This window comes from Taurulus bubalis (genome assembly GCF_910589615.1).
Source record: "Taurulus bubalis genome assembly, chromosome: 13".
In the NCBI taxonomy this organism is placed as follows: Eukaryota; Metazoa; Chordata; class Actinopteri; order Perciformes; family Cottidae; genus Taurulus; species Taurulus bubalis.
This window is the reverse complement of record NC_136601.1, coordinates 13342267-13365468: the sequence shown is the minus strand read 5'-3', so window position 1 is coordinate 13365468 and position 23202 is coordinate 13342267. Positions and strand designations below refer to the sequence as shown.

Below are 23202 nucleotides of genomic sequence, written 5' to 3'. Positions count from 1 at the left end.
CACAAATGTATTCAGTCCATATGGTGTGTTGGATCGTTTAGCTCCACTGCTGGGTTTCCCCATCTTGTTCATCTGTTGTTCTGAACTGTAGGCGGCTCTCGGCTCCTTTCCAAACTGGCCTACATGAGACAGATGATTTTTTGGCTTTAATGCCAAATGAGTTTTCCCGCCTCCTCCTCCAACCACACCAACACTCTAATTAACTAGTAGTCATGCAGTCAGTTTAAACTTTAACCCAAAAATTCTTAGTTTGTTGTCACCACAAACCTATCCATCCCACTCCTCAGATGGCTTTCTCCCACACACGAAATTGAATCAAACACCTAAAATTCAAGATATATTCATAAAAACCATGGCAAAAGGTAGAATACTTTGTTCGTGTTCTAACATGTCTTATGTGGGCTAGTATAATGTGTTTTGCTGTGCCATTTAAGTGCCTCATCATTATGAATATCTAGTAACAATCTTAGTTTTGACAGACAGTCTTGTCTTCTTAGGTAACGCCACAGTGAAGACATACAATGACCAAACGCGCCCCATCACTGCCTTTCTTGGCGCTTCCTCCGGAGACTCCCCCCTCCTCCCGGGCTGACGTAGAGAGAAACCTCCGCTGCCCACGCTTGTGGGCGACGACCGTGCCGCGGGTATAAGCAGCTTCCCGGGACTCCAGGACGTCACTGCCTGAACCAGCAGCAACTCGTCCACCAGAGCTGAGCCTCAGCAGAGATAGCAGCAAGCAGGCACTTACACGCCGCGCAGGCTAACTCGCTTTCGGTTTTGGTTCGAGATGGTGACTCGTCGCTGCACTGTGAGGCGCTCCAGCGCCCGCAACTTTAAAGGTGAGTTGCTCTCCATGATGCGCCTCCAGCTTGAATGTAATGCAGTGTTGTGATTTAGTACACTTATTACAGTCGTCTTTTTAACTACTACTACTACTTTTAAGTAGTTTACGCAACATTCGTATTTTAAACTTGAAAATCAAGTTAATACTTGCATGAAAACAACTGAATTGATAGACTTTATGATGCTTTTACGCGCAGTCATTTTGCATATAGGTCTAATTTAAATGGGTAACCAAGCTGTACACGTTGTTCACCGACCATTTAAATTGAAATCATGTTTGTTAATTGTGGATCTTAAACATTTAGAGGAATGTGTCACAGAGGAAGAGACTGGCACATTTTGGGCATTTAAGTGCAAAGATTGACAGTAAAAGCAAGAGCAGCTACGGGAGAATTGATGTGATATGTCATCTACAGAAAACGTAATTTACAGCACGTGATCAAGTTAGTTTGTATATTTTGGCTCACCTATAAAGTTCACCAAAACGTAAATCTCTCTATGCATTAATATATGATTCACGCGCACACGATTCCGAACTTAATTCCTCATGTTGTGTCGTCTTTGGAGTAAATAAGATGTGCAAATACTCTAGAAAGGTGTCTTGTTACACTGTAAAAGCCCAGTCTCCAGTTCTCCCTCAGCGTCCAGCTCTGCTAATAGTCCAACATGTTCAAAGGTCAAGAGGTGAGCCACTGGAAAATCTTGCGCACAACAGATGAATGGGAATCTCATTATTATTACATGTATGTGCTTTTCCCTCGGTGGCCACCTTTGTATGCCGTTATCCGAGCTGTGCCAAGAAGCTGTTGCAATATTGATAAGAACAGAAACTGATCCGGGTCTGGTTGCCGGATTTTCTCGTGCCCTCACAGATAAACCTTTCAACGGAAACGTCCTTTTGATAAGCTGAGGTTAATTTGATGCATTGAGGCACGTGTGATTGACGTGTATTGTCCCTTAAAGGTCTGATCAGTAGATATGTGGAGATGTCCAGTTCTAAAAAGCTTAAATATAGAGTTATGTAACAACGTCACAACAGCCATGAAGACCTTTGTAACATGATCGGGAGGATATGAATGGGTGAATGATTTCTATAATGTAACCTGGTGAATTATACATGAATCTCAAAGTTTTGGGAGCCATCAACAAGTCACAGCCGACAGTGCAACAGAGCTAAAAAGAATCACTGTTGACAGCAATAGGTTTGACAGACAGACAGTGAATAAAGACTGGGGCCAAAAGCTGAAATCAACCTCTTTTTCTTTGTCTGTATCTCTCGTCAGGACTAACTGCTGCAACCATGGTCATTTGCTTCTAATCGGATCTCCAATTGTGTTTTCTTTCTTTCTCAGGAGAATTAACATCCTCTTGTCTCTCTGTAGGTGGACTGTCTCTGTGGCTGATTCTGTGGCTGGTGGTGGTGAAGCCGGGCGGGGTATCTGCATGTCCCAGATTGTGTGTGTGTTACCCCACGCCCATGACGGTCAGCTGCCAGTCCCAGAACATCACCATAGTGCCGGCCGGTGTGCCATATGACTCACAACGTGTTTTCCTGCAGAACAACCGCATCACAGAACTGCGTGCTGACTCTTTTGGCTTTGAGACACAGGTAAACATGGCTCAGTCTGTATGTGGCCATGTGTTGAATATCCCAGCAATATTTGCTGACATTCTTTCCCCCTCTCTCTAATCCCATCATTTGTTCTTCATTCTGTGAAGGTGCTTTGGCTATATGGCAACAACATCACATGGGTCGAGGCCGGGGCCTTCAGTAACCTCAGGGTGTTGGAGGAGCTGGATCTGGGCGATAACCCGCTACAGCGCCTGGAAGGTGGAGCCTTCAGGGGCTTGGAGAAGCTGCAGAGCCTGCACATGCATCGCTGCAAGCTGGCCGCTCTCCCCCATGACCTCTTCCTCAAACTGTACAGTCTGCAATTCCTCTACCTGCAGGTAAAACCACACACACACACACACACACACACACACACACACACACACACACACACACACACACACACACACACACACACACACACACTAAACACACACATGCAAACGTGCATATTTGATAGTCATGCATGAGTTTGTAGACATGTGCTTGCAGGAATACACACTTGTGTTGAAGAATTCATTTATGGACACATCAGTTGCCAACATGCAGGCTGAACACCCACACACAAAGAGTGACTTTTACACAGCGCATGTTGAAGAATTGTATTAAGCAGGTTCAGTGATTTGCACACAGCACATACTATTAATATGAATAGTTTTGAAGTGCAAAGAGTAAAAACAATACTGTGTAATTTATCGTTCTTTTGTTGAGTATTGATTTCCTACTTTTCATATAATTAATTTCTGAGCATTATGGAAATTAGCTTGCACAGGTTTTTATAAGGCAGCATCACTTTTTGTCAGCTGACAGTGAGTCTTTGAATCTAACATATTAAGCTCTGTTCCAATCAGAGCAGTCCCTGCCAAGAAAAATCTCTCCCACGTTTAGTTTGGTTCCAGTTATTAGAGATCAGTTATAACCTCTTCAAAGCTACATTCAGATCGGACATACCCTAGGTGTACATATATTTTATGGTTGTGTTTAGTTCCCTCCCATCACAATTGATAGTTATCACTGAGCTTTGTCTTCCTATTAGAACAACACCACAGCCTTAATTTTCCTTCACTTTTCCACAGCACTAAATCTTCTTGTATTTTGACTTTGCTCCAGGAGAATCAGCTACACTTTCTGCAGGATGACCTGTTCTCAGATCTGGTCAACCTCACCCACCTCTTCCTGCATGGAAACCGCATTCGTGCCCTTTCTGAGAATGTGTTCAGAGGCCTGGTCAACCTGGATCGCCTCCTTCTCCATGACAACCGTGTCAGGCAGGTCAACCGCCGGGCGTTCCGTGACCTGGGCCGCTTGACCATCCTTTACCTGTTCAACAACTCCCTTGCCGAGCTGCCAGGCCAGGCTATGAAAGACACCCAAGGTATCCAGTTCCTCCGCCTCAATGATAATCCCTGGTCCTGCGGCTGTGAGGCTCTTCCTCTTTGGGAGTGGTTCCGTAAGGCCCGCATCTCCTCCTCTGAGCTCATGTGCACCTCACCATCCCAACGTCGCGGCCAGGACCTCAGATTCCTTCGGGAGATGGATTTCGCCCTCTGCCCTCTGCCTGACCCCGGCTCTCTGGCAGGAACCACCACGAAAACCTTCAGCACCAAGACCCGCTGGTGGTTCTCCAAGCACAAGCCTGCATCTTCATCCAAGGCCTCGTACCAGAAGAGCACTGACACAGTGAAGGCCTTCCCCTTCTCTCAGGGAAAGCCTAAGTACCTCCCCAAAACCCCCTACGAAACCTTCTCCTCCAAGTATGAACTGTCGGAGCATGAGGTGGCACTCCCCAAGCTGGACCAAGAAGAATACTGGACCAACTACGGAAACGAAGACGCCTCCATTCCCTGCTTTGAGCTGGAGTGTGCGGGGCACAACAACCCAGCCTTCTCCTCGTCCTTCCCCAGCACTCTATCTCTCCTCCGCCTCCTTTCCCTCTCCGTAGTCACATTTTCCATCCATTTCCTTTTTGGCTGAAATCTTATCTCCTCCACTCACCTTTTTTCCCTTCTGATTTCTCCCCGTGCTCTTTCCAACTCTAACAAAACCTGGATCTTGATTCCTTTCAGTTACCTCCTCAACTTGCAGGAGGTGCTACACTGATGCAGGAGACAGGCGAGGCAGCAGGGAGCTGTAGTAAAGAGCAGGGATCAGCTGAGCTGATGTAGAGCAGGGCAGGATTTCAATGTTGAAGTAGCTGCTGCTGATTAGTACAGGCTTGAAAAAGCAAGGCTCAGATCATGGAAACTGACTCCGATAGTGACGGTACAAAGGCAGAAACCTACAACGACATGAGGAAAGGATAGAGACACAACAGACACAGAGACCGTTGGTGATGTCTCCAGAAGTTTTTTTAAATATCAGCTGTAAATAACTCAGGCTTTGTGGATCGGTGACAGCTATTTTCTATATCAAGTGCACACCATCCACTCTCCGCTTACATTGTCCCTCACTAATTTCTTTCTTTTATCGTGAATAAAAGTGATGGTTTATCATACCAGAAGTAGGAGAAAGATGTGGATTCACACAGAGAGACTTGAGAGGAAAGAAAAGAAAAAGAAAGAATTGGAGGGAGAAGTGATAAGAAAGTCAATACAATGTGAGCAGAGTGAGTTTAAGATCTGCATCTAAAGGCAGAGAAGGATGAGAGGATCATTGGAACTGCAGCCAAGAGCGGCTCTCCTCTCCTTCAGATTCAAAACCTTGTGTGATCCCAGAGGTGCCAGCAAACCACCACCACCCACGCTTGTACAAACCACGAATCATGACTGACGCATCCTAAACTGCTCTGTATTTTAGACTAGTTGGATTTTTACTTTTCATTCAATTAACAACAGCTTGTGGTGATCGAAGAGACACTTAGATTGTAAATGGAAGGCAAACCAATGAAAAGTGGAAACTCCTCTCTCGCCCCTTGTGTTTTTTGTCTCGTCTTCTCCTCTCAGACAACCTACAAATGTTGGTTTTGTCAAAAAGTCCCACAGATAAACTAAACTACTAGGACCCAGGGTTTAAAAACTGTATTGTTTCAGAAATGCATGAAATATGTCTTTTTTATCTGGACATATTTGGTAAATCCAAGGATTTCATCTGATTTTTGTATTGTATGGTACTACAAACCATAAACAGACCATAAGGACAATCACGTTGTCATACATCAAATCATCTCTGTCATATTAAAGCTGTACTTTATAAGAGAACCTTTTTGACTCCACTTTTTGGGATAATGGGCAATCTGTTCAACACAATACCAGTATAACCTGCTTGTGATCTGCATTATTCATCTCGGTCATGAAGTTCCTTGTGAATGAATGTGAGTTTCTACACATGAAGGAGACTGTTACACTGAGATATTCTGTATTTTTCAAAAACTTATTGGGAAAGTGTTTTGCTTTAATAAAATAAAATAAAACAATCAAATAGAAGTGTGTGCGGTGCTTCAATGTTTTTTTCACTGTCATCTTTGTTCGTTAAGGATGCCACAAAGAAATAGAAAGAATGTGCAGAAGGTTAGAGAGCTGGCAAATAAGCACAAACACAATGTATACAGATAACAATAGTATGACAAGCATCGCAACATTTTGTTGGATCAGTAGTAATTTTAGAGGTATTATTTTACACTTTCACAATAAAACCACAGTATCATCAGAGCAGTCTGTGTGTGTGTGTGTGTGTGTGTGTGTGTGTGTGTGTGTGTGTGTGTGTGTGTGTGTGTGTGTGTGTGTGTGTGTGTGTGTGTGTGTGTGTGTGTGTGTGTGTGAATGTCTGAAAATGTGTAAGATGTGAAAATGTGGGTGTGTGAAGGTCACCGGTCTCAACTCTGTTCACTCCTCGCCCCAGTCACTTTTCTCACCATGTGCAGAAGGCAGCTATATTGGGCCATATTATGATGAGCTGTCGAAGTGGAGTGTGTGTGTGTGTGTGCATGTGTGTGGTGTGTCCTTGTATGATTCAGGGAAGGGACAGGATGGGAAACACGCCAGGATGAAAATGTGACGATGTGTCCCGTAATCAGCACACCCCCTCAACAGATTAACTCTCACCGTGATAATGATGCATGAACTCATCTGTTGCATAAACGTTTGTGTGCAAATACAACACACAAGTTATAAAGTTCAGAGAAGTTTGGCTGAGCGGAAAATTATTCATCAATTTCACACCTCACTTTTCTTCTTCTTTTCTCCTCTCTGTGGCGAAAGCTTCCTCCTTTCTCCCAGTCATAGGTCACAGCAGATAGATCCTCAAACCCACATACATTATTGTCCTTAACAGCATCTTTCATTCGGAACTTTTTATTTCAACATGAACATTTTGACCACGAAGAAGGTCAATTTAAATATGAAGCTGCACAGAGACGATAAACACTGTTGTAAATTAACCAATTAATGTATTAACCAGTGTCATAGAGGTTTGATTGGTTTATTGTCCTGTGATTTTTTGCAGACAACAACAACCTTTAACAATATATCAGTAAAAACTGCTATTTGTTGATGTAACTAAAAGAGTCTACAGACATGCTAGCTGCTCTGTTGTGCTGCATTTAGGAAGAGTAATGTTTTGAGCTAAATGCTAACATTAGCATGCTATCATGCTGACAATGACCATGTTAACATGACAATGACCCTTACACTCACCGCTGTCTAGTGGTGTGCTTTTTGTGTTTCTGTGGAAATGCATGCAAGGTATCGTGCAGTCATTTCAATATGCTGTCAGTACAGTGGTAGTGGATGTTGCAACCACAAAAAAAGGTTGAAGAAACACCTCCAGTGACCAAAGATACAAGATTTCCATCAAGATACAAAATTGTAACAGTGTAACAAACTATGCTGGATTTCGATTAAACCATCTTTGTCCCCAACATGATGCAACAATATACAGTTATCTCTCTTTTCATCCCAAAGTACTGACGGTAACAAGTTTGCACTCAGGTGCTTGCCAGCTAGTATTACAATGTAAAACAATCCAAGGGCTAGAGTTTTTCTTTGACGTAATGTGAACGGACGTTCGCGGTTTCAAGAGTCAGTTGACCATTTTGGGAAATCCGTTTCTGGCATAGAGTGAGATGAAAAGAAGTATATTTCCTAAAATGTCTAACTTTTGAGGAACGTTACATGCAGATTGTGACTAAGCTCAACTCTAAGAATCATAAATATTTAGCATGATGGCCAGTGTCATGCTAGAAAGTGAACTGTAAAACCGCTTTGGAGGCAGCTTTGAAGTTTAAAAAAAAGGTCTCATGATCATAATTTCACACAAATGTGCAGAAGGCAGGAACGGGCGATCGTATCCTGCCAAGGTAAACCACCTCGAGAAATGCACATCAAAAACTTGAATCGTGACCAATGTGCTTACTCTTCCTGTATTTAAAAGTGACAAATTCATGGTGTAGGCGTTTGCTCTATAGGCCTGTAAGCAGCTGCCTGGGTGGCCATGGGACATCTTTGCTGTTTTTCATGTGCAGGAACACAACCAGACCATTAGCAGAGACAATTCCTCTGAAGTCATCAGACTTTGATGGTGAGCGCTTATCACACACTGTGCCCACTCATTCTCTCGCAACTCTCTATCGTGTTTTTTCTTGCCTCTGCCTTTCTTCCTCTCTTTTGTGTGTATGCCTGCTTTTCATATGCTGTCACTCAGTCTTTGTCTGAACCCCTATCACTCCAACACTTATCTCCCTCCCTCTCTCTCTCTTTCTTTCTCTCTCTGCCTGTCATACAGTCTCTCCCACATGGTTACGCTTGTCTTGGCCAAGCCTGTTTGTTAGCTTGTGTGAGTTGGCGGGATTGTTTGCGTGTCATTGGCGTGTTTGCTGACGTTCACACGTGTTCTCATGTGCATAGGAAGAACCGAGACTCACGCCCTGACGTCAGCGGGCCCAGGACGAAAACAAAGAGGCTGAGAGAAACATTCATGAGGTTGAAATGGATTCTTCACCAGGGTTATAACCCGGAAACATGTGAATACAATACAATGGTCATCTTTTCTTTATTAAGCTAAAGAAGAGAATAGGTTTAAATTACCAGGTGACAATGCAGTGCTGCTTTGAACGTGACATCCATAATTGATGAAAATGATTTGCAGCACCGTTGCGACCACCTGCTCACTTGTCCAGCGCGTGGAAACATGAGCCTCCAGGGCAGTGGACGGTTCTCACTACACAAGGAGACTTTGCCATGATTTCACCCGCTGAGCAAATAGTGTGTGTGTGTGTGTGTGTGTGTGTGTGTGTGTGTGTGTGTGTGTGTGTGTGTGTGTGTGTGTGTGTGTGTGTGTGTGGGTGGGTGGTTGGGTGTGTGTCACTGGATAAAATGCTGCCAAATCATCAGTGCGAACCAATATTTACCAAGACAAATTTACAAAAAGACAAAAAGGAGACTTTATAGGAGAACAAAAATGAGGTTGCTTTTAACTTTTCATAACCACAAAAGCTTTGATTGGTCTCTTGTGTATTTTTTGTGTTTCCCTGAGTTGTCGGTTGTGTTTCCCTTAGTTGTCGGTTTCTACGTTCCAGCCTTGCTCCTTGTGTTTAGTTTTCTTCAGTGTTGCACATTCTTAGGTTTTTGGATTGTCTCCTGTTACCTGCATGTTTTTTGACTTATAGATACTTTCTTTAACCTTTTGCACCCCAAACCCTGGAGACGAATAAGTCAAGTGGCGTTACCTAAAGGATCTCCGGAACCACAACGTTGATCAACTTCATTTAAATTGCTGAGGAGTTCTGAGGTCTTGAGTCAGTTGGAAGCAAACAAGGAGAGCGAGGGGAAGACAGGATACATCTGTCTGACGGTCTGTTCGCTCTTGGAGCTTTACGCACATGGCTAAAAATACACTGCAACATACTGAAAAGACAGATTGGGTCCCAAAGACATCAGAGATTTAATGCGTCTTTGTGTCTGGTCTGTTTCAGAGAGAGTGACAGGCTGAGTGATAGATCTAATCATACGGTAAGGACAGCAAGAATAAAAGTGCCAGCACGGCTGAGATGATGTGTGGGTCTTGGGTTGGTTGTGAACAAAAGAACCGTTATTGCATGAGCGCTGTGAGTCAGTCACACCGCCTCGGTCTGGGAGGTTGTATAGCCCATGTTTGTTGGCATAGACGCAGCTTGTGACGTCTTTTCAGACAATTTTGTTTTGAATGCCCAAAAATGTGACTGCCACATGCTCTACTGAAGACACGTGTATTCGATATTGCTATTCCGGTAACACCATATTTGTTCTTGACTTTGGAGTACTCAAACACATCTGTCTGTTGCTCTGCAGGGTTTTCTCTAACTTGTTTGTTTTAGGTTCTGTCTCTCACAAGTCAACAATGTGGAATAACGAAGGAGCACAACCTTTGAGGCCTGCACTCATCTGTTTGCAGAGGACATTACACAGATCAGTTGGAATAGCTAGAAGGCCGGGGACATTGATCTCAAAGTGTATCTTAGTTTTAGCTGTATGGGAAGATGCACATATGAGGGCCAAAAAGTCTCTGAAAAGTCAGAGATCCAAACACACCATCTGTGTATCAAAAGTGTTTCATTTCAAATGTAAACATGTTTAAAATGTGTTACGTTGTAGCATTTTATGTCATTCTCAAATCAATTGTGATACAAAATAAAAGCCAGAAACACGTGCACTGGTGTCACATCATTCAACATAAAAACGTTGAAGACAAAAAAAAACAGTAAATTGTATGTCTGTGTGTATATGTGTCCATGTGTCTATATGGACAACCCCATCTTTCCTGGGAATGGTTTCGTCCGTCACACTGAAAACCCTTTCAGATAAATAGTTTGGTACAGTCCACGTGCGCGCGAAGATTTTGGAACTGCAATGGCGTCCAAAACAGGTAACGGTCCAGTGTGTAACGTCAGTATACATCTTACTGTAAACAAATGGTACTCCGAAGTGTATCAACATGATAGACACGTGGTGTACATTGTTTTAGTTGATGGGTCAGACTTCCTCTTGTAGGCTGCTAACAGTTAGCTAACGTTAGTGGAGCAAAGCATCCAAACTGGACGGGTTTAATGACACAAGTCATCAGCCAGTTTCTGACTCTAGTCACAGAAATGTTTAATTGTTCCACTTCCCAGACCCAACGTTATCCTGATTCTGAAACGTCCCCTTTCAGTCGGCATCAAAAGCATAATCCGTGTTATGAAAACAAACGCAACGTGTGTTTCAGGTCGTCGCGGGACGAAACGCAAAGCGGAGGTTGAGGCCGAAGAGGAGAAACAATCCGTGGGGGAGAATAAGGACGGAGGAGAGGAGAATGACCAAGGAGGCCAAAGGGTGGTCATTGAACACTGGTGAGAAACGTAAAGGTAGTCCAGTATTTGCCTGTGGGGGAATAAACACAGAAGAAGTTAAAGGCATCACTCGGTCGCACGCCCCCTCCGTTTGGAGAAGCAGGGAAGTGCCTGTGCCATCTCAAGGTTCACACCCAGCACAATCATAACAAATGCATGAGTAGCAGAGCTTTCCACCTAAATAGGCCTAATATTTCAGAGCTTGTGGTTGGTTCTGCTGTGGAGCTGCAATCAAGCATCACACAAAAAAGGCAGTTGTTATATATATATAAATATATAGCTAAACATTATGGATAATGGGTAAATATAAGTAATGCTAGTGTGTCTGAAGGGCTGAAATTAATGGATTTATGGTTGAAAGAGAGTTGTGAGACTTGACCAAACCTACTAAAAACCAAAAAGAAACCTGCAGTTCCAAGATTACCTCAGCTTTTCCGGATTCACACATGCAGCCGTAGATCTACTCCTGTATTCTTTGCAATAAATGACTATGGGACTATTCCACGAAAGCCATTACATCTATTAAGTTCATCTGCACAAGACAAAAACAAGCATAATTTAATAAAAGAAGAAGAAGAAGCAGCTCTTAATGATGGACATGCATTGTAGACCTAATTTCAGTAACCGTATATATTGAGCATCTTTCATCCCTGTTTTTTTTTATTTTTGTGCCTGTAAGCTACTATGACAAACAATGTTCCCCTTGGGGATGAATAAAGTATATATATATATATATATATATATATATATATATATATATATATATATATATATATATATATATATATCTACTACTAGATGACTCCTTTAAATTGTTAAACTAATGCAATAAAGCATACACTGAAAGTGTGGCTGCTTGAAGTTGTTGTGTTTTTTTACTGTGGTTATTAACTAAGTATATTTTCCCCCAAAAAATTGTATAAAATGGTAGTACTCAAGGAAAATACCTTTTTTAAAGTTGTACTAAAGGACAGTACTTGAGTAAATGTACGACATTGTTTTATCATATTTTATGTGTTATTTCTGGCAGTAAGAGCTGACGAGTGTATGGGCGTAATGCTGAGGAGGTGAAATCTGCTCTCCTGGCTGCCCATCCTGAACTGACTGTGGTCTTCAACCCAGAGAAACCCCGCAGAAACAGCTTTGAGATCACTCTGCTGGATGGATGTAAAGGTGAGGAGGACGAAAGGGGAATATCCCAGATAACTGCCATTTTGACTCCCCAATGGGTGATGAAGTGTCATTATCTCAGTTTTGGTTTATTAAAGGTTTAGTTAACCAAAATGACAAACCACTAAAACATTTTATTTCTACCCACAGTCTGTCATCCACCTAGTTTGGTTTTATTTGCTGAGGTTACGAGATATTCACTTCTGAGATGGATACTGGTGAATGGAATTACATTTGGTTTTCATAGCAGTAATAATATCCCAAAGCAAAGGGCATTCCCAGAAACAATGGCCCAGATACTTTGATAAGAGTTTTAGCCTTGCGCTGGACATCTTCACATTAAATCATTTCCGTCAGTAAAAACATTCCACAAAATGTAATTTCATTAATATAATAGATTGTGTTATAGCTGTAAATCTAAGGTGTCAACTAAGGAGGTGAAGAAAACAATCTTTCACTAGTGGTGCAACGGATCATAAAATTCACGGATCGGATCAAATATCGGATCAGCACCAAAGAAAAAAAGAGAAGCTTTCACTTTACCAGTGTACATTTTTTCTATTTTACTATGCTGTGAATTTATTCAAGTTTCTCACCAACACTACATTTTATGAGATTACATGTGAACACAACACGTTATAATGTATCTTTGCCCGTTACTTATTTTCACTGAACAGAGCCTGCACGTATCAAAATGTACCTGAACGGAACATTCGTTCTCCTGTCAATTTAAACACAGATTAGTTGTTTATATTGTCACATTATCAGCGATCTAGAAAAGCATCATTGCCGATGTCCGGATCATTTTGTACTGAATAACGACTGTCAGTAAAACTTATTTCACACTGCAGTGGTTCACGTTAAACTTTGTAATTAATCTGCAGTTCACGTGCGTGCCGAACCGTGAAAGGTTATCCGTACTGATCACGTTACACCGCAATCTTTCACGCCGAGGCACGGTCTCTTCTGCCTTATGAAACCTGCTCCAACAGTCAGCAGCAACCACTTGCTCTTCACTGTTCATCTGAAATTGTCTTGATAGATTTTTTTTTTGTTGCTGTTATATTCTAGAGGCTGTTGTTTTACATTCAAATGATTGCTGATCTTTCAAACTGTTCCTAGAAATGACACTGTCTCCTTATGTCGCATCCCGATAGAAACGTCTCTGTGGACTGGAATAAAGAAGGGTCCGCCTCGTAAGCTCAAGTTTCCTCAACCTGATGTTGTAGTTGCAGCTCTGCAGGAGGCTCTGAAGGCCGAGTAGACGCCCAGTGAAGGTTCGTCATTTTCAACGTAATCAGACAGAATAATACAATACATAAAACTCCGGATACAAAAATTAATTAATGATTTCACTAAATTGTTATTTTTGTTCAGCCGTAATAAATAGAGACTCAAAGTAAAATAATACCTGTAAACGGTATTTTCTATTGAATGTAAATGGAGGTAAATGTAAAAAGGTTCTGCTTTCAAATTAAGATTCACATGAGGGAAGCAAACATGGATTTAACATACATGTAACATACATGTGTATTTTTTTGTGTAAAACACAGGCTAAACCGAGCTCATGTTGGATATGTTAATGTCCAAAAGGTTATTTACGTTGTTGTATTTGTTTCACTATGATTATTTAAATGGGATGCATTATAAGTTAAGTTTGTTGTCACCATATTCTCCACAGCCTAGTTTGTGGACAAGAATTAACCTTTTAAAAGTTTTTTTGAAACCATTGCAATTTCTATTCCCTTTTGAAAACGTGCATTAACCAAACTATATTCAAATGTATTTATTGAATGTTGAATTTTTTTACCATAACATTAATTTGGATCAAAAGACGTTTTCTCATCGCTCAGTTGTTTTTACTAAGATACTTTTTAAACCTTTGGTACTGTGAAAAATGTGTCTGGTTCCCTGATGTATTTTTCCCTCCTCGCCATGGATTTCTTTTCATTTCTTAACATTTTATGAGTCACCAGCCTTGAGCGGACCAACTGCTTGTTAGTTGAGCTCATGACTCAGCTGTCAGCCATTATAGCTCACTGACTTCTTACTTTTTTTGTGCACTATGTGACTCAGATCTTTAGGTTTTTTTTCCCCCCCATGACACTGTGACCAGCACAAATCACATGGATCGGATCTTTTCAATTCTGATTTGGGCCACTTTCATATGTGGTCCGAAATCAGATACAGGACTGAACAGTTATATATTCATGCAACTTTTCCTTCAGTCTGTCTAGATCAGGGGTGCCCACACTTTTTTGGCTCACGAGCTACTTTTAAAATGACCAAGTCAAAAAGATCTACCTACATTAATTATGCTTTATTTATATATATATATATATATATATATATATATATATATATATATATATATATATATATATATATATATATATATATATATATATATATATATATATATATATACACAGAGTATACTTTATATTTACAATATTGGCGTACCTTGCATAACTGCATGAACCCTTATGACACAATACAATTCTGTACATTTTTGGTCATTACATTTTACTCTGATGACTTCACTGCATGGAACCAGCAGGGTTGCATAGTCCGGACAGTAGCTGCTGGTAGTCAGCGTCAGGCAGACCAAATGGTCATCAGTCATGGTGGAACGGTGTTTGGACTTAATCTTTTTCATGTGGGAAAAGGCTGACTCTAGGGCTGCAACTAACGATTATTTTCATAAACGACTAATCTATCGACTATTTTTTCGATTAATCGACTAATCTAATGACTATTTCCCATAGCAAATTAAGAATAGTAACTCAAAATGTTGGAATTTGAACTTCAAATGTATTTGAGTAACAAGATCTGAACATCAGAACATCATCATAACAAATAAATTAAATAGTAATACAAATTAAAGTGCAAATATGCTTTAAAAGTAAAGAAAAAGTACAAATAAAGCTTTAAAGGTAGCTCAACATAGCAATCAAGCCTCTGAAAGTGCAAAATAACTAAAGAATAACTGGGCTGCAAGTGCCATTCAAAGTCCAAAAGTTTAAAAAAATTGTCCATCCTACCCGATAATTAAAGCGCAAGGGTTTAAAAGTAAATCAAAATGACTTATTACAGTCCCACATCTTGCTGCTCCCTCCTTCAGGGGAACACACAATTTACACACGTTTTAAATTGTAATTCAGAAACGTGAGCATATTGACATACTCTTAGTTGGTTGTATTCTGCATGTTTAACAACATGGAGAAACTCCTGTATCTCCGGACAGAGCTCTATAAGCCATCTCACATCAGTGTGCAGCAGGAAGTCAGAGTGGCTGCAGTCCTTCTCCAGATGCGCACAGAACATCCGTCTTTGAAGAGCTCTCGCTCGATTAGACAATCTTTGTTGCCACATCCGTGATCTCTTTCATGTTTAGCGTTGTAGCGCATTATGCTTGTTGGTGTATTATGCAGTGGTAATTAAGGAAGTCGGGGAAAACATCTCCCTGTACTTGGCAATACATCCATTCAAGCGGCCAACCATTGCGGGCGCAGCGTCCGTAGTGATTGACATTAATTTGCACACTGGGAGCTGGGTTTTGTCGCTAAAGTTTTTTTAAATTTGTTTAATTATTGTTATTTTTTAAATGGCATGCGATCTACCCGCACTACCTCCGTGATCGACGTATTGGGCACCCCTGGTCTAGATCAACATTCGTCACAATTCTGCGTTGCGAGGCCGTCATCACATCACAATCCCGCCACTCCCGGCTCCAACTGCATCCATACGCACCTCCGTAAAGAATTAGTATCCATCTTTTCATCTTCATCATCCGCTCACAAAGTTTCTGACTTCCTCTGCACTTAAATTTAGAAATGAATCCGTAAACCCTGACTTTAGTGGCCTCCCCAGCCTAAATTTTGTGGACCCCTCTATGAAATGGAATTAGCAAGTTTGAAAATGAAATACGGTCCACAGTTTGCTTTAATAACTGAATACAAATTTCTGCACAGGTGGTTCAACGTTTTAATAAACCATTTAATTATATTCCTGTTTTCTCTATACTGCTGCTGGTTGAGACTGTGCTGTAGTAGAAAACACAGGGTTCTTACGGTCATGGAAAATCTGGAAAAGTCATGGAATTTTAAAATGGCTATTTCCAGGCCTGGAAAAGTCCTTGGAAAAAAAAAAAAAAAAATCCCAAAAGTTTTAGAAAAGTCAGTGTTTTTCAACCTTTTTTGAGCCGCGGCACATTTTCTACAATAAAAAAATCCTGCGGCACACCAACAACCCAAAAAGTTACAAAATGTCACATTGTAGCATAATACAGCATATCGTAGGTAATTATTGCACTACCTACTGGCATGGAAGAGTATTCAGTGTTTCAAGTAAACCAGATCACTTTGTTAGAAAAATGAAAATAAAGTTATGCAAAAAATAACTAATATTTAGTTACTACTAAATAGCGTATTGTGGAAAACAATAAGCTATTTTTTTGCAAAACAGAATGAGTGCAGATGTATGAGCATCACGTTGTATCAGTATTAGTGGCTGCAGTGAGCTAATTTCCTCTACAACTCTTTTATAAACGAGGTTGTAGATTTGATATGGACACTCTCAATTCATGCTCCATGTTGAGAGACACAACAGCAGAAAGCCGACCTCACGGAGATCTCATAAAGATCGGCTTGTGGCGAAATGACAAGAATCGGCGACTCGCGCATGCGCAAGCGTAACCTATTAACGGCGGACGGTGAACATTTAAAATCAGCATTTCCTCTTGCGCCCCACCTGTAATAAATACCTCCCCAGTTTGATAAATACTGACTTAAAGGCAGAGGTGTCAAGTAACGAAGTACAAATACTTTGTTACCTTACTTAAGTAGAAATTTTGGGTATCTATACTTTACTGAAATATTTATTTTTCAGACGACTTTTTACTTCTACTCCTTACATTTTCACGCAAATATCTGTACTTTCTACTCCCTACATTTTAAAAATAGCCTCGTTACTATTTCATTTTGGTTTGTTTTCACTCCGGCTTGTCATCGTTCAAAAACACACACACAAAAAACCTCTCCGCCCCGTTGCCCACAGATACGTGCGCGCGCACACAGGTGAGCGCTGAGCACATACACCAGCGGAAAGAGCGCTGCGAAAAATATGTCGCGTGAAAAGTAGACCGCTATATCTGCGTTTTAAACGCTCCCAGGGTGAAGATGCAACAGCAGCTCTCATGTGAGGAGCAACCGGAGTTCTCCTCGCACCAGAGCAGCTCTCTGAACCCGGAGCAGCTCTCCTACTCCAGGTGAAACGAGCCACGGTGCTCGTATCTTCTACCAACAATGAGCTGCTGGCTTCACATATTACACAAGTATAAAGTACATGGATATAAAACTAAGTCATTAATAAATACATGGACAAATGCCTGTACTTTCGGGTAAATGGTTACGGTACGCCGTTAACAGGTTACGCTTGCGCATGCGCGATTTGACGCGACGCCGTGAGCTCGTCTTTTCCTGCTGTTACGTTTCTCAAAATAAAAAAAAACAGATCTAAGCTCAATATTGAGCATGAATTGAGAGAGGCCGTATCAAATCTACAACCCCGTTTATAACATATGTGTCGAGGAAAGCAGGTCACTGCAGCCACTAATACTGATACAAAGTGATGGCTCACATATCTGCACTCATTCTGTTTTGTTTGGCAAAAAAAATTAAAAGCTTATTGTTTTCCACAATGAGCTATTTAGTAGTAACTAAATATGAGTTATTTTTTGCACAGATAGAACTTACACAAAACATTGTCTGATGGGGCAATCTGATTTACTTGAAAGTGATAGCAATTTTCTTTATTCTGTTATTTATAAAAGCACAGATGATTCACACAATTATGTTATTTACAGAAAAAGTTTGAGAACCCACCTAGTATCTATACTTCTACTTGAGTAATGAATATGAATACTTTTGACACCTCTGCTTAAAGGAAATATGGTGTTCATTTATTTCAATGACAACCACAAAGTGTGCAGGCTTTGTTACTGCTATGTGTTTTTCGGGCTTTTGAAGGATATTTCCAGAGCCTCTTGATATGCAAAGTCAGAAACGTCATTTATGGAGCTCCAGGCTGCAGCCTGTTGGATGTTTGTCTTGACCTGCAAACACATGAACTGTTGGGCTTTAAAAGTGAGAGCTCATAGCTTAAAATAGTGAAAGCTGCAGCAGCAAATCCCATTCTGAAAAGCACGCTCGCTGCTCTCTCTCGCTCTCTGTGTGCAGCGCATGCACGACACAGAGCAGAGAAGAGTTGTAGACGCGATCCAGAAATGACAAGCTGCGTGTAGATAAGATCAATAACATACGGCCGTTTAGTCTGTTTAATAGCAGAACAAGGTGTAGACCTGTTCTATATTACTCTGCCAGCCACTATATTGCAGCTCAGACGCTCAACAATGGAAAAACATTTGCGGCAACTAAATAGTATTTTTTTGGACCAATTAAGTGAAATTGGACATTTTCCTACGGCACACCTGACGATCTCTCACGGCACACTGGTGGTTGACAATCACTGGTTTAAATACTACATTTTCTCACTTTTTCATTTCTACGCCGAGATTTCACAAAATGTTTGGTCATGGAAATTTGGTTTAAAGTCATGGAAAAGTCATGGAAATCCATTGGTCAAAATGTGTATGAACCCTCACAACAGAGTGTTATAGTTCAGAGTTAAACTAAAGACAGTATTTGTCTTTCATGCAGCCAAGAGTTCAGGAGGTGTGGTCCATGGAAGCAGAATGACGAGGAGTGACCAAAAGGGATGCTTCCAGTCTCTCCTCTGATGATGCAAGCTCCAACAGCTCACGTCTCCTGGATGCATGGTGACACCTAGTGGAGCGTCTCTGAGCCAACACAGACGCACAGTGTTGCTGTTTAGAAAAACACCTTATTTATCAATGGTTTATTGTGCTTTTAAATCTTGTATTTAGTAAATAAAGTTTGTTTCTCAATTATTATGTGAGTGTGGGTGTTTTTTTACTCTAGCCATGCAGTTATTTGTATCTGGGAAGGTTTTTATCTCACAACAATTTTTTTCTACTTGACTACATTGCACTCTGCTCTGGGTAATTTTGACGATGTAGAAAAGTTTAAGTTTGAAACCTACATCGAACGGTAACAACGTTTCTTGATTTATTTCTTCTTTTTTTTGCTAGAGCCTCCGGCAGAAGATGAACATTATTGGTTGAGCGGGACGTGACGTCATCATCACGCGACCAACCACAGTGGTGGCTCAAGAGTTGGGAACCTCATTTTCAAACTACTATTCGCTTGAATTTTGTCCGTAAGTATTACAGACTAACATAACTAACCAGTAGACTTGTACCTGACCAATACGGGAGCAGGTTAATTATATTTGAGGCGTTTGTAGGATCTTTACCGCTAAAATAGGGCGAAGTTACGGCTACGCCATGCTAACTGCTAGCTAGCTGTTTTTTGCCTGCAAAGTGTCCCATGAGCTGAACTGTGCTCACACTTTGACTGTGTGGGTGTAATTAAGTTAAAACATATATATATATATATATATATATATATATATATATATATATATATATATATATATATATATATATATATATAATTTAATATTTAAAAAATAAGGTGAGGAATCAATTATTATTGTTTAACTCTTTATAGCTCTAGTTTGTCCCTCATACGTAACATTATCAGCGATAGTCATACACTGGGACTACTCTTTGATACCTCTCGGGTAGTATTTTATCTTTCTGTATGGGTATATAGCGTTAGTTAATACACTGTTGATGTATGTGACGGTTAACTACACGCTGCTGCCATTTTGGCTATGTCTCTAGTGTAACGTTAACAGAGATGGTGTGACTAAAGACTTCCTGTTTAAATCAACTTTTTTATCTCAGCGTTTGTGGCAACTTGTATATGATTGTCCTTTTGACATGTATTTGTAACTTGCTTTTGTCAGTCATGGCAACAGAGGGTGTGGAAACGACCAGTGAGGATGTTCCAGTTCCTGGGAAGGTCAGCACCAGGTTTGACCTGGAGAAGGAGACCGAACTTCGGTTTGAGGTGGAGGCAGGGGAGGCAGTAGAGCAAGTTGAGCTGGAGCTCCTGACAGGAATGGCTGAGGTGTTTGGCTCAGAGCTGAACCGTAACAAGAAGTACACTTTCGGCGCAGGCTCCAAGATCGCAGTTTTTACCTGGCAAGGCTGCAGTGTGAATCTTTATGGGAAGCCAGAGGTGAGCACCATGTAAATGTGTAAGAGTTTTTATGTGGGTTCCGTTTTGGCTTATTTGGTGCTTCAATTCACTGGTTCTATGTAGTGTCCATTTAACCCTGTGTGCTTTTGTTAGTTTGACATTTGATTAACAAGAGAAATAACCAGCGTCTACCCCTCATCACCACAGGTAGCTTATGTGTCCAAGGATACTCCCATGCTGCTTTATCTGAACACACATGCTGCCCTGGAACAGATGAGAAAACAAGCAGAGAGGGACAATGAGAGGGGGCCGAGGGTAGGTTTGAATAAAAAAACTACTGTTTTTCAGAGGCCTTCATCCGCAAGGTTGCCAGATCAGTTGACCTTGTATCGATAATTTCACCCGCAGGTGATGGTGGTGGGACCTACAGATGTGGGAAAGTCAACAGTGTGCCGCCTGCTATTAAGCTATGCTGTGAGGGTGGGCCGGAGGCCAACACTGGTGGAACTGGACGTTGGACAGAGTGGGGTAAGTTATCGTAGTAAACTTTGGCACAGATTACCGATATTATTATTTTGCATCATGTCCCACAGATTTATCATCTGGAAGTGTTTAAATACTCCGTTTAAGTGCCATCTGTCGAACAAATGGCAGGCAGAGTAGCTATTCATGCCACAGTTTGTAATATACCATCAAGGTTGAAGTTTAGTTTAATCATCCATAAAATCATGATCAACCAACCCTCTAAGTTGTATTTTTTTATATGTACCAGAGTCCATTCAAATCGTATTGTGTCAATTTGATTCTGCTTCTCAGGTGTCTGTACCTGGTACAGTGTCGGCACTATGCATTGAGCGCCCGGCAGACGTGGAGGAGGGTTTCTCAGTCCAGGCTCCTTTGGTCTACCACTTTGGCTCTACTACCCCTGGGACCAATATCAAACTTTACAATAAGGTGAGAAATACATATTCAGTCAATGCTTAACATGACAGTATGAAGCCAAAAGCCCACTGACAGACTGCAAATACAGTATATATGTTTTTCTCAGTTTAATCATTTCTTTTCTCACAACATGTAGCTGACGTCATGCTTAGCCGAGGTGTTTTCACGGCGCTGTGAGGTGAACAGAAAGGCCAGCGTGGGTGGCTGTATCATCAACACTTGCGGTTGGGTGAAGGGCTCTGGATACCAGGCTCTAGTCCACTGTGCCTCTGCCTTTGAGGTGGATGTGGTGCTGGTACTGGACCATGAGAGGCTTTACAATGAACTCAAACGAGACCTCCCTCACTTTGTACGGGTTGTACTACTACCTAAGTCTGGAGGGGTAGTGGAACGCTCAAAGGAGTGCAGGCGGGATACTCGTGATGAGAAGATCCGCGAGTATTTCTACGGCTTCCGTGGAGTGACCTTCTACCCCTTCTCCTATGAAGTGCGTTTCTCAGACGTCCGCATCTACAAGATCGGAGCTCCATCCATCCCGGACTCCTGCTTGCCGCTGGGAATGTCTCAGGATGACACGCAGCTAAAGCTTGTGCCTGTAACACCAGGGAGAGACCTCACGTATCATGTCCTAAGCGTGAGCAGTGCAGAGGACGGAGAGGAAGGTGCCAGAAAGGGTATAGTAGAGAGCCCTGTGTGCGGCTTTATAGTGGTAACTAATGTGGACACGCAAACACAGGTGATGAAAGTGCTGTCCCCAGCACCCAGACCACTGCCCAGGCACACTCTACTTATCATGGACATTCGCTTCATGGACATGAAATGAAGTGTTACACTTAAGGGAAGAGCCCTTTGTTGTAAAGGAAGTGGGGGTCTTGTTGGGGAGGAGTTCCGTAAAGAAGAAATTTAGTTTCTTAGTCTCTTTGTAGAGACTAAAGAGAGCAAAAGAGAAAAAGTTTCTGACAGATGCTGTAAATTCAACTCTTTTGTATAGACCACACTTTACTGATGTTGTGGAAATTTGTGGCACGGGATATTTTTATCAGTGTGCGAATTATTTCCTTGATATGTTTTATGAACATTGTTTTTCTTTTGCGTAATAAATGTTTTAAATGTAAAACATTTGGTGTCAGATATACTAAGTTTAATGGTTTCACATTGTCCTATTCTACATAATGCACTGCATGGCAATTCACATTTATTTAAATTTGTATATGTCTGTTATTTAATGGACTAGTTATAAAAACATTTGTATGTTTTTACTTAATTACAATTTATTTAAGTCTGGGAAAAGTCTTTGCAATATCATGGCTTCACATTAGGTTTTACTCAATATGTCTACAAAGCCTCCAACAAAGCAAACATATCATGAATGTGTCTGTGAAGTGGGAGACGTGTCCTGCCTTCTCTGTTATAGACATCCTGTAGTGTCCATGTCTGTTTGGACATAAGTGGGGCAAAGCCCACTAATGTGTTGGCTATATCGTAACTGATATATAGTACCAGTATGATTAGTTGTTTATACTATAAACAACAGCTCATCAAATATTCCACAGGCCTACATGCTGTTTTTAAGTTGGACACTATTTCTTAACATATAGTAACAATATCTAAAATTGAAAGAACAGACTTTGTGACACCCAGACACATGCCAAATAGCTTTGTCCTGATTTTTATATTTAGCTTTTTCTTTTTACCATTAATTGCCTGTGTTTTTGTTCTAAACATTGGCTTTAATACGCTTACGGATGTGGCTTTATTGTTGAGCTTGTTATGGAGGATTCATGTTGACCATGTGCCGTCTTTGATGAGAACTTTGCAAATAAATAGTTTTCAGAGCTACTGTACTGTAACTCTTTCCCAATTCCCACGACACATTAGTACTACTCAACATTATTAGGTCTGACTCTTTTGGTAACCTTCAAAAGTGATTACAAAACATAACTGGTGACTCCTTCCAAACAAGTAGTTTCTGCTTCTAACCCCTTATAATAAGTTAAGTATGTCTTTGAGTTCCTTTGTTAATATTCCCAGATTGTTTAACCTGGCACCGGCCAATGTATGGCTTTTGTTAGATGGAATTTAGCTTCTTCTTGACAAATGGATTGAAGCTGAATAAATGTAAAATGATCCAGCATTTCACAAGAGAA

General features: G+C 41.1%; 3 protein-coding genes across 3 annotated transcripts; all 3 read left to right on the top strand.

Moving 5' to 3' along the window:
* Nucleotides 1-787: 787 nt before the first annotated feature.
* rtn4rl2b (reticulon 4 receptor-like 2b) lies at nucleotides 788-4429 on the top strand (the record flags this gene model as incomplete). The annotated part of the gene is made up of 4 exons (XM_079229174.1): nucleotides 788-839; nucleotides 2226-2452; nucleotides 2563-2793; nucleotides 3566-4429. The coding sequence occupies 4 exons, from the start codon at nucleotides 788-790 to the stop codon at nucleotides 4427-4429; spliced, it is 1374 nt and encodes a 457-aa protein (XP_079085300.1).
* A 6173-nt stretch (nucleotides 4430-10602) lies between these two features.
* On the top strand, nucleotides 10603-13188 carry selenoh (selenoprotein H; the record flags this gene model as incomplete). The annotated part of the gene is made up of 3 exons (XM_079228412.1): nucleotides 10603-10754; nucleotides 11785-11927; nucleotides 13082-13188. 3 exons carry the CDS (start codon nucleotides 10603-10605, stop codon nucleotides 13186-13188), a joined length of 402 nt encoding a protein of 133 aa, XP_079084538.1.
* Nucleotides 13189-19179: 5991 nt separating this feature from the next.
* On the top strand, nucleotides 19180-22166 carry clp1 (cleavage factor polyribonucleotide kinase subunit 1). Its single transcript, XM_079228375.1, has 6 exons — nucleotides 19180-19223; nucleotides 19878-20152; nucleotides 20321-20428; nucleotides 20522-20641; nucleotides 20930-21067; nucleotides 21192-22166. The coding sequence occupies exons 2-6, from the start codon at nucleotides 19880-19882 to the stop codon at nucleotides 21876-21878; spliced, it is 1326 nt and encodes a 441-aa protein (XP_079084501.1). The 5' UTR covers nucleotides 19180-19223; nucleotides 19878-19879; the 3' UTR covers nucleotides 21879-22166.
* The last annotated feature ends 1036 nt before the right edge of the window (nucleotides 22167-23202 follow it).